Source organism: Ischnura elegans, chromosome 11 (assembly GCF_921293095.1).
Source record: "Ischnura elegans chromosome 11, ioIscEleg1.1, whole genome shotgun sequence".
NCBI lineage: Eukaryota > Metazoa > Arthropoda > Insecta > Odonata > Coenagrionidae > Ischnura > Ischnura elegans.
In genome coordinates, this window is record NC_060256.1 from 7,465,034 (window position 1) to 7,479,922 (window position 14,889).

The window sequence follows — 14,889 nt, forward strand, 5'->3', positions numbered from 1 at the left end:
CTTGGCAATGATTTAAAATTCCTAACTACAGACTCCTGTGTCAAAAATAATATTCTGATCCAAATTTTGCAACGCAGCATATGCATCCTCACTAACCCCTTCCCATATGGTGCTTTTATAGTAGGTATGTTAAGTGCCCAGGGTTATTTTTTTCGGAGGAACTGAAGATTTTGTACATTAAGTAAAATATTTACAGTGGAACCCCGATTTATCGTTCCCGCATTCATCGTTTTCCCGCATTCATCGTTCGCCGCTCCTGGTCCCAAATTAAGTTCCATAAAGACAATGTAATTTTTTCCCGCATCTATCGTTCCCCGAAGTATCGTTTTCCCGCATTTATCGTTTGACGATCGCGGTCCCGTCGTATAATTTTCCCGCATCTATCGTTTGACGAAAATGAGACGAAGTGTTTACAACGTGTTGTTTACGGCTAATAACGACAGACACAAAGTTTGAATCTTCCCCAGGAGATTGAAATACGATAGGGAGAAGCTGAGTGCCGTGGGATAGTTACATTATCGCATTTCCCAAGATCCGGTATCCCCCTCCATTCAGCACTCGCCTCTCCCCGTCTGAAGCTTTCCTCTTCTCCGAAATAAAAAAAAGGTCCCAGCTCGAGCAGGGATCGTATTACGAAGACCTTAGCTTGGAAAGAAAATATCAAGTTACTCGAGAACAAAAGAAACCTTTTTCGCGCTTCCCCCTTTCTCGACCACTGACTTTTTTTTAGCTGACTCGCTACAAAGATCCCCACCTCTGGAGGTCAACTGCTCCATGAATCACCGATTAGCTCAAAAGGTGTGTAGAAATGAATTTCGGCAATTGGTATTATACTTTTATTATACATATTGAGATATTAGTGATGTACACGTAATTCAGTAAAGATTGATACCAAACATGACGTATTTCTAACGTTATTTAAGCATTTTAAGCAAGGAAAGAGTTGGAATAATACGATGGTGATTTCTGGCGAATAACGATATCCTCGCAGCTGATAGAGAGCTTCACGGCAGTTGATGCGATTTTTTTCGAAAACAGGGCGTCTGGTTACAATTTACGAGTTATTCTACAGGTTTCACTTGTCTGAGTTTTTAACGAAGCGATGTCTTCTCTGGATATTTTGTTTCTCTCGACTAGCAATCTGAATTCATCTGCTCCTCTAGAGCTGTTAGAAATGAGTGGGTAAGTTGCCTTCTCTATAGGATAAAAAATTTCATTGCGCAGTCATATGGTCATGCTTCACCCTCTGCAGTAAGTTCTGCCTATGCCGTACGCGAGAGCATTAGTGCCGAACTTCACCTCGCACGAGTGGTTCCGTACTTTCCGGGGTGGGTTGACTTAAAACTAGCGAGTGTTTTCCGGGTGGGTTCAATGGAGTCCGGTTTCATTTTTATTAGTTTTATTCTTATTCTTGGCCTTCTTGATCCATTTCATAACCAATCACTGCGACGGCGAAATCAGTTGTTTAAGGCATAACACGAACATTTCTCTAGTAAATACGTGTACTTGAAATGGCATTTGATGGATAAGAATTTTTACATCAGACAGAAATGGCCGTGAAAATTCCGAGTGGAGTGCAAACATTTTTTTAGCAAGGCGGCTTGTTTCTTTAGGATTTTAGAATAAGATAAGTCGAATCAACAATATGACCTAAGTGTTTCGATAGTGTAATAATATTCCTGTAATCAGCTGAAATCTCGTTTGAATCCATTAATGAATGTCATAATTCGCAAAAATCCAGCTGATCCTGGGACATAGGCAACCCGGACAACCATTCCCGCATTGATCGTTTTCCCGCATTCATCGTTCTTTTCATCCATCCCCCTGAAAAACGACAGATCGAGGTTCCACTGTATATCATCACAATCGCTCTCCAAAAACCTTTCAGACTATAAAGGGGTGAACTCAATGCACCCAATCCTTTGAGCACGATCCAAGGCAGAGGGCTGATTTATGGGGCCTCAGCATTCTGCAGAAGAGAGCAATTTCAAAATTTCTATTATCCTGTCGACTGGATGCGCCCAATCACAGGGCAGTTGGGGTGTGGGTAAGGGCGGAGTTTGCTCTCTTGGAGGGGTGGAGTTTCTGCAGTCTCTGGGGCATAGTAGCATCAGGTGGCTTGCACGAGTGCATCATGTCCAGAAAATCTTTGGACCTTAAAACCAAAATTATAGACTAGAGCAAAAGTAGAAGGACTTCAAAGACTGATATTGGGAGGCGGTGTGGTGTATTGTCATTTACATTCTTCACAATATTAAAGAACAAAGATAGAATTCGTGCAGCAGCAACTGAACTAGGAACACCTAGTAGCCAAAAATATTTGCGGCAGGGGGAACATCAGCACTACTGAAGTGATTTTGTAAACAAAGGTCTGCAGGACAGCATATACACAGTGCGATGTTAAAGACGAAAGCTGACTACATTTCCTAAGGGGGGGGCATATCTTCGACCACCAAATCATGCAGTATTTCGGTAAACCTTTTGGCCAATTTTCCCAACTGACTGACGTACAGGTAAAACATTCGAAAACTCAACAAAACTGATATTGTTGGCATGATGCATTCGCAAAATTACCCAACTGTAAATGAGAACGATAATGAGACTTCGATGGGCTTATTCAACACCTTTGGATACAACGAGTGCTCGGTTCAGTGAGTAATTTTCAAGTGTTGAGAAAATACTTACTGCTACAGGATTCACACGCTTTTCCAGGAATTACAGGTTCTCCATTGCTATTTCCATTAACTACACCCTTGTTGTTATTTATCACTGCTGGGTTAGGCTTATTGCTGAAATAAAAAACACAAGCCTCAATGAAATAATTCATAAATTCTTATTAAATATACATTTCGTCATCACTTCTGGTAGATAAAAAATAACACTTGAGAGAAGATAGAAGGACTGCATTATAAGTGTTATATGAGTGTAAATGTAAGGAGTAACAACTTAATAGTCCGCCAACTAAAACCACACAATCACTGAAACAATGAATTGGTTTCACATCAAATGAGTTCATTAACTAAGAAATTTGAAAATCCACAGCATGACTTAAAATTAAAAGAAAAACTCGTACATTGGATATCTATAAAAGAAACAATTTGGGATTGCCAAAGCTACGTTACATGCAACTGCTGGAATAGCATGGTGAAAGGCAAGGAACTTAAAAGGGACCAACATACTGATGGTACAAAGAACGGTTCAAATCCTCCAAAAACTACACTCCTACAATCACCAGCATAATTCATCCACAACCACATCATCATTTCCCTCCCTCTTCACACTCCTTTAAGTTTTGGAAGCTACACGCCACTGACCAGTTGACTTACCCAAATTAGTATAAATATGGGTGGGATGTGCATATTTCTCACTAATTTAAAAAAACTGAATTCTGTATTCTATCTTTTATCTGTTCTAAAACATACACCAAGCTTAACTGTCTTAAAACCTTATATTTTGGTCTCTTTTACTCTATAATAACCTATGGGGATCTTCATCCTCACTAATAAGTGTTTTTCGAATGCAGAAGAAAATGTTAAGGACCATGCGTAATCAGCACTACCGAGCTCATAACTGACCACTTTTTACAAACTTAAAGATACTTCCACTCCCATGTGTGTATTTATATTATTGTGCAGTCTATGTTAAAGAGCAAATGGTTGACTTTTTATTAAATGATAAATATCACTCGCACAAAACTGGGAGATGTAATGATGTGCATGTCCAACCATTTAACTTATCTTTGACACTAAGTGGACCTAAGGCAATGTGTACAAAAATCTATAATAACTTAACCTTGATTATTAAGAATGAAAGGAGACTGCATCAATTAAAAAAAAGCAGTCTTTTCATTTCTCATTGATCAATGTTTCTATAATAGTATGGACGAATATCTGTGTTTTACAACAAATTGAGATGAACCTCTGTCAGTTTGAGTGATTTGGTTTTTTTGACATGCCTTATGCCCTGTTCATATCAGTGTATTGTGTCTGATGGCAAATAAAATTATTATTATTATGAAATTTATTTTCAGCTGTTTCAAAAGTAAATTAGAATTAAATGGCATCAAGTTTATCATGTACACCCAATTTTTTTAAAATTACAAAAAACAAATTCTAGGGACTGTGCCACAAGAAAGAGATGAAATTAGCTGGGCAGTCTCAGGCTATTCTTTGGAAACTCCAGCAGCAGGTAATATCAGCCATGATGAACTTGCCATAAAGACACTGACACAACTTCGTTTATTAATACCTCTTAAGAGTGCAGAAATTTAACTAGAATTCATACCACTTATTTTAATCAAAGCATGATTCCCTCTTCCTCAGATTCAAGGTTTAATTAACGCTTTGAACGTGATACATGACCAGTTTCAAAATCAGGCTCTTAGAGAAAAACTTTAACATAATTAGAAAAATAAGAAAATTTACGACAAAGTTATACTTACTAATTGGGAATGTACACTTGCTTCAATTTGGACTCAGCTTCAACAGCTTTGACTCTTTTCTGCTGAACATACCGGTCAGTAGTCTTCCACATATAGTAATATTCTATAATATTTTTCAGTGTTTTCCAAGGAAGCTGAAAAGTTAAAATACATTCATTACAAAAGTAAAAACAATACTTTCAAAAGATGAATCATATCCTAAGATTAATCTTATTACAGCACTAAACAACAGGAAATTTAACTTTTACAGGCATTGCAGTTTTAATGGTAGAGTTGAGCACCCACCATCACGACTAGGGAGATGCCGAACTTGCAATTCAGCTGAATTTTGCAGGCTGTGGTAGTAACCAGTAGAATTAGGGGGTCCGAGATGTTTTTATGAGGGAATTTGATACCTTATAATTGGTGAAATTTTTAATTAGCAAATAATTTATAATAAATAAGTTAATAGTTCTAAATTTACAAACACCATCATCTTCAACCAGGTAGTACCACAAAACGGCAAAGTGAAAAGAATGCATATGATATGTATTTATAAATATAACACAGAATATCAAACACTAAATACCCATATTTATCTGAATGCTAACTTACATCTTGGTAGTAAAGTAGTGATGCCCAGTGCTACACATAGCTGCACCATCGTTTTTTCGAATAGATATCTCAGTAGCACAGTACATACTTCCTTACACTCCTATTATAATATTTTATGATAAGTAATAAAGACAAGGTATGTCAATCTTCCATCTGCTACGAGGTACGGTGTGGGCAAGTCCTACACAGGCAAGTCGAGTCATGTCTGCCTTGCATTGGCAGCCCCTGTAGCAGTTTCTGACTTGGCAATTAAGTATTAAAGAGTAAATACACGTCCTACTGCCCACAGATACAATGGGGAGAATGTTTTTCAAGAGTGGAAAACAGTTTCAGCATTTGAGGACAAATACGTACAATTATTCAGCAAATGTTTCCTGCAGAGCATGCCTTTAAAATATATTGCTGCATTATGGATGTCTCTGGATTAGAAAATTCCAGATTTGGGGTGCTCAACTGTAGCAGAAATACATTACACATCTTTTATACAAGATTACAACTTGACTTCCAAATTTTGTAGATCAACAGTGAGTATTTCCAGTACCTTTAAATATACAAATATTTCCTTCAGTAAATATGAAATAACTCGCACTCCCCACTATTGTCCAAATCTAAAAGAGGTACCTGATATGCTAACAAATGATAAATGAAAACTGATTTCAAAGGCAAGCAATGACACTGATGACAATCATTACATTTCTGTACTTTGATCAGTTTGGAAACTTAATAATGGCTAAATTATATAAAGCTAGGGATGGGACATTCGAATATTCGAATCACCGAACACCTTGAATAATGAGCTTTTACACTATTCAATGTTTGATAACAAAAAGTTATCGATTATTAGAATTACAATTACACAGCTCAGATCGTCCATGATTCTCTTTAAATCCGTAGAAAATGGTTGGGTCTTACATGAAGGTTTGCACGTTTGGTCGGTTCAATTCGTTTATTATATTTTTACGAAAAATTATGATTGAAATTAAGCACTAAAATGTATAAAATGCTGACGACTCCACAAGAACAACACTAAGAAGGATGTATGTACTATAAGTTCAAATGCACACGTTATCAGCCGTTCCTTTTCTTACTCCCTGTTGCATACTGAAATTCACATTTTCATATTCCAGTAATAAAGTAATCGTCAATTTTTTATTTAGTTTAAGTCTTTACATAAATGCAGTAAAGCATTGCTTATAATATACCCTTCAATATGCATATAATAAAAAACGAAGAATGGTGGTGCTCCATGTGCACAAATTTGATGTAATCATAGGTGACAGTTGCGTCAGGATTTAGGAGCCGTATTGACGTAGAATGACTTTCAAAGTGTTCAGCATTTTTTATTTGAACTGTCATTTATATTTAAATTTGGTGGAAAAATGCATATTTAGTAATCATAAATGCAGTAATCGACATTCGAGTGAGGTATTTGGAAAATAATTAACTATTCGTATTGATATTCGAATTTCAGAAAAATGATAATCGACCCGTCTATACCAAGCAAAAAAAAAAAAAAAAAAAAAGCCAAAAATTGACAATTTCAAAATTAACAGGAATTGACATAATATGTACTACCAAAAAAAAAAGGCAAACACATTAAATAGTCCAACAAACTCACTACTCCACTTGCCATCAATAACATTCCATCCATATCCATGAGAAAATAGAAATCCCCTTTTCAAGATAACATTTCAATGCATTTCTGGAAATTTTTATCCCAATTCACAAAGTTGGTACAACATAAGAATTTTCATTTGATTTTGATTGATAACATAAACCATCTAATTTTTTAAATTAATGTATAAAAAATTTACTCGCAAAGAAATTTCAAATGTTAAAAAATTAGTACAATAACCTCACTTATTTCTCTACCATGAACTTAGACAAATTCAGATATCCCTTCAGTAACTACTTACAAAGTCTTGTCGAATGTCTATGAAGTCCTTTCCATACTTTTCAAGAGCTTCCTCAAAAAGATTTGCTTCTGAAGCTGACCATTCTTCCATTTCATCTCGACAAAGAACTGGTCCCGTAGAAGGAACAAGCGAACTTATTGCATCCGCTATGTTGTAACTGTGCTTGTGAAGAGTGTCCATTGCATGAAACTGTAAAAATAAAGGGGTTTTAAAAGTCACATTTCCTAAATGTTGACTTAGGACCAGATATCAAAAAAGAAGCACTACATAGAAAAATACCAATTACAGCAAGAACACATATGGGTCATTCCACATCAGTTCAATGAACATTTGTCCCTTAAGTGAAGATGCTGTCACTTCATAAAAGTAAGATTAGCAGTCAAAATGTCAAGTAAACATTAGCATCTAACCAAAATATCGTAGACCAATGTGGAATAAATGGAGTACTTACAACTCAGGGATCACTTTTGATGAAATTTAAACAATTCGTTTAAATAATATGCAATCATTCAAAAATTAATAAAAATATCTTACTTAATAATCAAGTGGGTAAACTTGAAAATTAAGTCTTACTAGCCACCTATCCAATCCAAATCTGAGATAAAGTTGTGATTCAAGGAACACTTGTTTGGCAAAAATGCAAAAAAATTAATGCAAACAAATTTTTTTTACAAAATGGTGATGAGATATTTAGTTTGAGGTGGATAAAGACCCATGCAGAAATTTTCATCAAAAGCTGAGACTCTAAACACATTTGTTGAATTGAGGTAGAATGACCCTTATAAAACTTTGTAGGGAAATTTTTCTCACACCATGATTAGGTTACAATATAGAGAACATTTAAATTGTTACAAGGAGATATGATGCAGTCAAGATTCCCCTGAAGTACATGAATATCAAATTTATTAGGGCAAGGATGGGCACAGGTGTATGGACTCCTGGCTGAACACATGCACAAAGATAAGTCAATGTATACCCTGCTTAATAAGAATAAATTACAAGTAAATATATGGCACCATCAAAATACATATAATAAACAACTTAAAGGGATGAGTAAATATGTGTAAAAAGTAGTCCAAAAAAATCTGTCTATTTTCTTTCAAATTTATAGCTACATCGTTCTTCTGGTCGTTTATATAATAATAACATTTTTCAAAAATGAACAAAGAATTTCCATTTTAAGTCATCATCTAAAAAGATTAATTACATATCTGAAAATATACACAATGACTTTGCAGTAGAGGCAAACAAAATCACTAAAGTACATTTTTAATAAAAGAATATACGTAACTATTTTCCCTTAAAAAACTAATCCTTGCAAGTAGGGTATAAATGTTACATTAAAAAGTTGCATCAAAGGTATTCAAAATTGTATAATTCTCCATTAAAAACATACCCAACGACCAGCTCCGATTTCCATCATTTGCATCATAACTAGTTTCACATGAAATGAGGTGAAAATAATAATTCCGTCTACAATATGAACATATGAATTTTAAAATCATTAATTGTCATGATGAAATGCCTTGTCATGATAATCTGGACAAGTAATGAATAATGGAAAAGAATAAATCAAAAAGTAAACCTATTACAACACAGTGAAAGTTGAAAATGTAAGACTCACCAATGTTATATCCCTTGAAGCAGCAGCAGCACTCATGTGCAGGCTGGGCTGTTTCACAGAGCTTGAGCAGTCAAGAGCACGGGCAAACGTGCCCACAGATCTAAAGAGAAAGAGAAGAAATCAGAGACCACGACAGCACACAAACACACAATTCTCAAGAATTTATTTCCCAAAAAAATTGGGACATGGGAACTAAATGCAAGTGATAAAACTCAAACAGAGCCTTCTAAGAACTACTGAGAAGACGTGTGGAAAACCATTATCCCATACTAGCAATACCTCCTTGCAACCTCATAAGAACGCCCTTTTAAATATAAGACTAGCACACAAAAATTAGGTAGAAAGTAATGATTTCAAGGTTTGATGTCTTCAATTTATGAGGATTTTACTAAAAGTGTGAAAAATAGTTACTTCAGCAGCCACATTGGAGCAGAGGTAAAAGAGTATATAATCAAAACTTAACTAACAATACAAACCACCCAAATATTATGATTTGCTTACATAAATGTAAATTACCCATGAATGTTAAAAAAAATATGGATATAGAGAAAATATACCTAAAAAATTATATCAAAGGAAAAATTTAAAAGGCATTGATTTTAGGCATAGCTAGCATTATTTTTGAACCTGTATGTGCATGCATCAGATAAAAATGGTAGATGATGATAGGAATGAAGTGACTGTAGTTCATTTTCAATGAGATTACTATTACACAAGCTCAAAGCAATACCTTGAACTATTACAATTTTAAAAACTAAGCCATCTCCTTTATTATTTAATAGAGATGAGTCGATTCCACTTTTTTCGATTCCGATTCCTTCAAATCGAATCCTGATTCCGATTCCATCGATTCTTATTCCTTCTAACAGGTGGGATTTTAATTTATCTGTAGCATTGCTATCATTAAAATTTAAGAATTGAATGAACTTAACTATTAACTAGAATGAATGAATAAAATAACTAGGGATTGACGGATCCAGGATTTTTGGAGCCAGATCTTTCGAATCGGATATTTTAGAATCCAAAGGCATTTTCAAATTCCTGTCATCAAACAAAGTCATTATTCAAGTTTATTGTGGGTACATACAATCAATGGAATGATTTTTAGATTTTCATACACATTTTAATATTTTTATAAATTAAAAATAATTTTATGGGCTTTCAAGTTGTTTTTTAAAAACATCTTTACATACTCAGGGCCTAAACTGTTCCGCTTGGGTTTGGAAATGAAAATAGGAAAAATCTTAGGATGAACCACTGACCAGTGGCGTAGCGAGAGGACCCCCCCAAAATATAAAAACACAATTACTTTCCTTCATAAAAGGAAACAAAATATTTAAAAATCATGAATTTATAAAAATGAAAAATGAAAGAACAATGTATCTTTGCAAATTAATTTTTTTCTTTTATGAAGGGTGTTAAAATTAGTTTGAAACCCTTTACTTTGTACCTTGTTGTTTAAAAATTTTCCCCCCTGGTTTTGGACCCCCCCTTAACAAAATTCCTGGCTACCCCCCTGCCATCGACTGAATTCAAATTTTCCTCACGCACGTTTCCCCCGAATTTTACTTTCTCATCGCATACGGACTTGTGTTTCACCCGAAAATGCTTCAGTATGGTGAGGTGGATTTAGCACATCTTCGCGATAATTTATGCCACAGTGCACACACACGGTTCGGTTCTGAGTCAGATTTTGCTTCAGTGACGTCGTTGCCTTCAAAGCGAAGCCAGGCGCACTACGTGATATACAGTGCAACCTCGATATAACGACACCCCACGGTGCACTAAAAAACACTCGCTATAGCGAATTGTCGCTTTACCGGAGGTGGAGAAAATAATAGCCAATATACCTGTTGCGAACAGATATACAGGAACAGGAGTGGTGCGGCGACAGATAAACATCTATCCGATAAACGTAAGCATAAATCCAGACGAAAGGCGATGTTTTTTTGCATCACTAAATTTCCTTACTTAAATAACGACTAACTATTCAAACAATTTATAAGCGCCGCACTGAATAAAAATCATTTAAAGCATTGTTTCGTCAATCATTATATTTATCGAACGAGAGTTTACCACATAAATTTGAGACTGAGCACTCCATTAACTTCATTTCTAACAGATCGCTAGCAGTTACAAAGGTTAAGGAGTCTTGATGAAAGTCTTCCGGCGGTGAAACCCTCGCTATGGCGAGAGCCAACGCCGAAAGGGTCTCGTAAAAACGGATTTTTTAACACGCTTATTATAGGGTCATTTGACGGTACATCGGCTATCTCTCGTAATAGCGGGGGTGTCGCTATAGCCCGTACTCGCTTTAACGAGGTTCCACTGTATGTAGTTGGCATTTCCAATCCGTCTCTAATTGTTTGAGGGGTTAATGCTGCGCTTGTTTCTTTGAAAATTGTGCTGTTTGGACAATGTTGCATATCAGTAAAGTCTAATTGTAGAATTTTAGATAGAAAACTGAATGGCATTCAATAGCTGAAAAATAAACAGAAATATTGTCAGGAATGCGTCTCGTTTGGTCTAATTCTTTTTTAAATCTCGTGCATGTCATCTTATTGTCGAAGCTATCAAGATATCTTCGAGCCCAGAAGTCACTCTCCTAGCATTTTTTGTCTAGAAATGGAGAATTGAAGCAGGTAGGCCAAAAAAGGTCAGTTGGTGAGACGAGGTAGGGATGAAACACGCTTCAATTGTTTTCGTGTGATTTGATATTTTCCTTAGAAGACAATGATTTATGATCCGTTTGATTTCGGATACGAAAAAACAACAATAGAGGCACGGGCTGATGGACGGCAGAAGGTGGTTTTCTGAAATCCGCGACGTAGTTACTTTTGACGTGGTTATTATCCTACGGCACTGAGATTCCCCTTGATAATTGTTCAATCTCTTGGGAAGAGTCACACTATGTGCCATTCGTATTTTGCCTTTTTTATTTTCTGGCTGAAAATCCTGGCCACGGCTGAAATTCTACTCGTAACCTCTGCGAGAGCTTTCAAACAAAACGGTTCATGAGTAGGACAAGAATCGCATGCGACGGCGCATTCGAAGAGGGAATCGGAACTCTTTCCACCCTGATGGGGCGTTGCATTCACTGAAGCTATTAGGTATTTAAAATGTTGGATCCAGATCCGATGTCTTCCGCGACTTTGGATCCGATGTATCCGATGAAGGGCAATATCCGCGGATATTTGGATCCGAGGTATCCGATCCGACCATCCCCAAAAATAACAGTAGCGGTGGCTAAACAATAATGTAGCGTTCATTGCGTCCATACATACCAGAGTAGCCTGGCGGGTGCGCGGTGGCGGCCGAAAGCAACCTGTCGAGTCCGCCCGGAGGCCTCGCGGCTTATGCCAAGCAAGTATCAAATTTCTCAAGGGTTGCATTGATGAAACTGGGCTATACAAACGCGAATGTGTCTGAATTTTTTATTATTGACGCAGATGCCTGTTAGTCTAAAAAAAGTTACATGTATAAAAAACCCACTCTCAGCGCGTATTTATAAGAAACTTTTTTCACAGGAGAACTCGCTCTCTGCACGTTTTTATTATCATCAGACTTCCAATACCATTCGAAATTAAAAAAAATATATTTCGATCTATTATACTTTAAAATTGGTGGCCCACATGAATTCTCCGAATGTGATTCATAATGCCACTCTTGCCGACATTTTCATGTTTCCGAGGCCTCTTAGGCATGTTCGTCGCAGCACCCGCGAGCCGGGCGTATCCTCCGCACGGGCAAGGCTGACACCGCGGCCGCTTAGGTGTGTGGCAGCCTTTATGCCCCAAACTTATAGTCTATCCTCAAAACATTTATCTCCCTGGAATCGATGGAATCGGAATCGACTTTAGGCGATCGATTCTCGATTCCGATTCCGTTCCCGAGAATCGGTGGAATCGAGAATCGACATTTGGAACCGACTCATCCCTATTATTTAACATGCAAACCTAAGACATTTTAGTTTTTCAACTCTAGACAAATACCATAATATATTATTCAAGCACTGAATTTAATTATGATTTGATTTTTGATAAAATTAGAAAGGATCTTTCATGAAAGCATCGTATATACTCGTATCGTATCAATAATTGATAAGTCAATAGCTCAATAAAGAAATCAACAGAATAATGTACGAACCAATACACGCAAACATTAAAAAATAATGATTGCAAATATAATATTGCTTCAACATAAATATCGAAAACAATTACCTGGAAATGACTAAAAATTGGTCAATTTGTCTATCCGTAAGATGGTGGCCTGGTGTCCACACTAGGGTTTCTAGTTCTTCTAAATTACGGTTATCTCCTTCCCCTGAAAAAAAAGATCCATATCACTAACAAGAGAGACAACCCCGTCAAAAAAAGATAACAAACATAAAAAACCACTTCATACAATTCTGATGAAGCTTATTCATTAACTGATAACAAAGAGATTTAATTGTGACTTCTAGAGCAATTACACACTTAAAAAGGAGAGCTATGTACCCGTAAAGCCCCAACTTACTACAAAAAAGTGGAAACAGAGCAACAGAACAATTCACATTATGGTCGGGAATTGGATACTTAAGCTCTCCTAAATCCTTCCCTTGCAAGGTGCTCACCTTCTTTTAAGAGAGGAGTGGGGTCCGCTTGATACCTGCTGCCAACCCTTATTTCCCCTTTGTCAGCCAAGAGAGTCTTTTGTTGAGGGTCAAACACCAAACAGTAAAAAAAGGTGTCCTATAAAGAGAATAACAGAGGCAAATAAGAGACCAATTTCCCTGGATATAATAACCTACATGGGAATAGATATAAAATTTAGCTTATGTTCTCCTGTCTTCACACAGAGACATTAACACTCGCAAATGATGAAATAAAACAAATTCTTCCTAAGGAAAAGCAATCTTTTCTTGATGACAAACCATTTTACACTTCTTTCCTGATTAAAACTTCCAACACTTAGAAAAGAGCAAAAAGTAAATCCCAGGGACATGCTTTACTCAATTCTGATGATACGATTCTATTTTTCTTCCCAAAATATCTTCATTTACCAAGAGATTACATGAAGCCATTAAAATAAATTGCTGAACTTACTCTGGAAAGAACAACTCTACACTGCAAAAATAATAGATAGGAATTGAGTACGTAATCACTAGTCAGCACTAAGAAATCTACCTTGGGACATTCGTAGCAAGCAATGTTTAAATTATTTACAGCCACACTGAACCCCTAACCCATAGCCCCTTTGAATTTTTACATATTCAGGGAAGAGGTAATTTCAGTTCTTTTTCCAGGGCCATCTCAAACTGTGATAGTTTTAATCGGGCATACCCAAAGGCTTCCACAAGGAGTTGAATCAGGTAACCTCAAGTCAGTAGCCAAATGTTGTAATCACTAGGCTGGATGGAAACCATGACATCTGATAAATGCACTCTTTTCACCAGTGAAACCTAGGCATTGATTCTCGTTCTCCAATAGCGCTTCGCCAAGGAAACTCAAAGCAAAGCAAAAATTTTCTCCGTGATTATTCTCGTTCTTTTTGCCCTGCCTATCGCTTCAGTTTGGGTTACTTTGTTCTCTTAGCACTATTGTGACTTAAGCAATGACGAATTACCCATAAGTTCCTGGGCATAATTTCAGCGATCAACACACTGTCCAAAACAATTACAGTTACGAGGTGCATTGGTAAGTTCAAATCATATTGCATAAGTATATTATGCCACGTTTTGTTTATTACCCGCACTCAACCATGCACTTTCACTTCTTTCTTGGGCCCTCCTGGAGGGAGGTTCTCCCGAAAATGGTACAGAAGTCTTTTATGATCTTCTCCATGCTGCCATTCATGATTTCGTCCCAGTTCAACATCTATTTTAAAAAAAAAGACCCATCTGGCATTCCCCGGAGACAACACTTGCCCTGAGAAATAAACCTAAGGCCTGGAAGCATTGGAAAAAACACGCTAGCCCCCTGTCCCGCACCTTGTTCATTACGCTAAGGTGCCATGCATGCTTCCTCATTCGCTGGGACTACAAAACCCTCAAACTGGAAATTTCTGTCAGAATTCGTGACAGTCCGAAACGATTCTGGACCCTCATTATTGCCAGAAGAAAGTCACACGTAATCCCTGCCTCTGTGTTCTGCAATGGACTGATTTCTCAAGGTGATGAGCGCCCGGATGTTCAATGAGTATTTTTGTGCTAACTTTAACTCTGCTACTCCAACACTCCCTCTCCCGAAGCTTCAACCCGTATGCCACCAGTCCCTTTCATCCATCTCCACCAATCCTAAAGAAGTTCTCTCCCTTCTAACGGCACTGCTCTCCTC

The 14,889-nt window shown here is 36.9% G+C and overlaps 1 protein-coding gene across 6 annotated transcripts in view; it reads right to left on the reverse strand.

The window, feature by feature from the left end:
• The window catches only part of LOC124168449 (metastasis-associated protein MTA3), a 169,137-nt gene that overhangs the window by 34,191 nt on the left and 120,057 nt on the right, over positions 1-14,889 (reverse strand). For all 6 annotated transcript variants that reach the window (XR_006866936.1, XM_046546696.1, XM_046546693.1 and 3 more), the window contains exons 6-11: positions 13,188-13,305; positions 12,796-12,898; positions 8,576-8,675; positions 6,952-7,140; positions 4,442-4,575; positions 2,686-2,789 (exon numbers count right to left, since the gene is read on the reverse strand). Coding sequence is in view for 5 of the 6 variants with exons in the window: in XM_046546696.1 (XP_046402652.1) it covers positions 2,686-2,789; positions 4,442-4,575; positions 6,952-7,140; positions 8,576-8,675; positions 12,796-12,898; positions 13,188-13,305 (748 nt within the window). In the remaining variant the exon portion in view is untranslated. The remainder of the gene's footprint in view (positions 1-2,685; positions 2,790-4,441; positions 4,576-6,951; positions 7,141-8,575; positions 8,676-12,795; positions 12,899-13,187; positions 13,306-14,889) is intronic.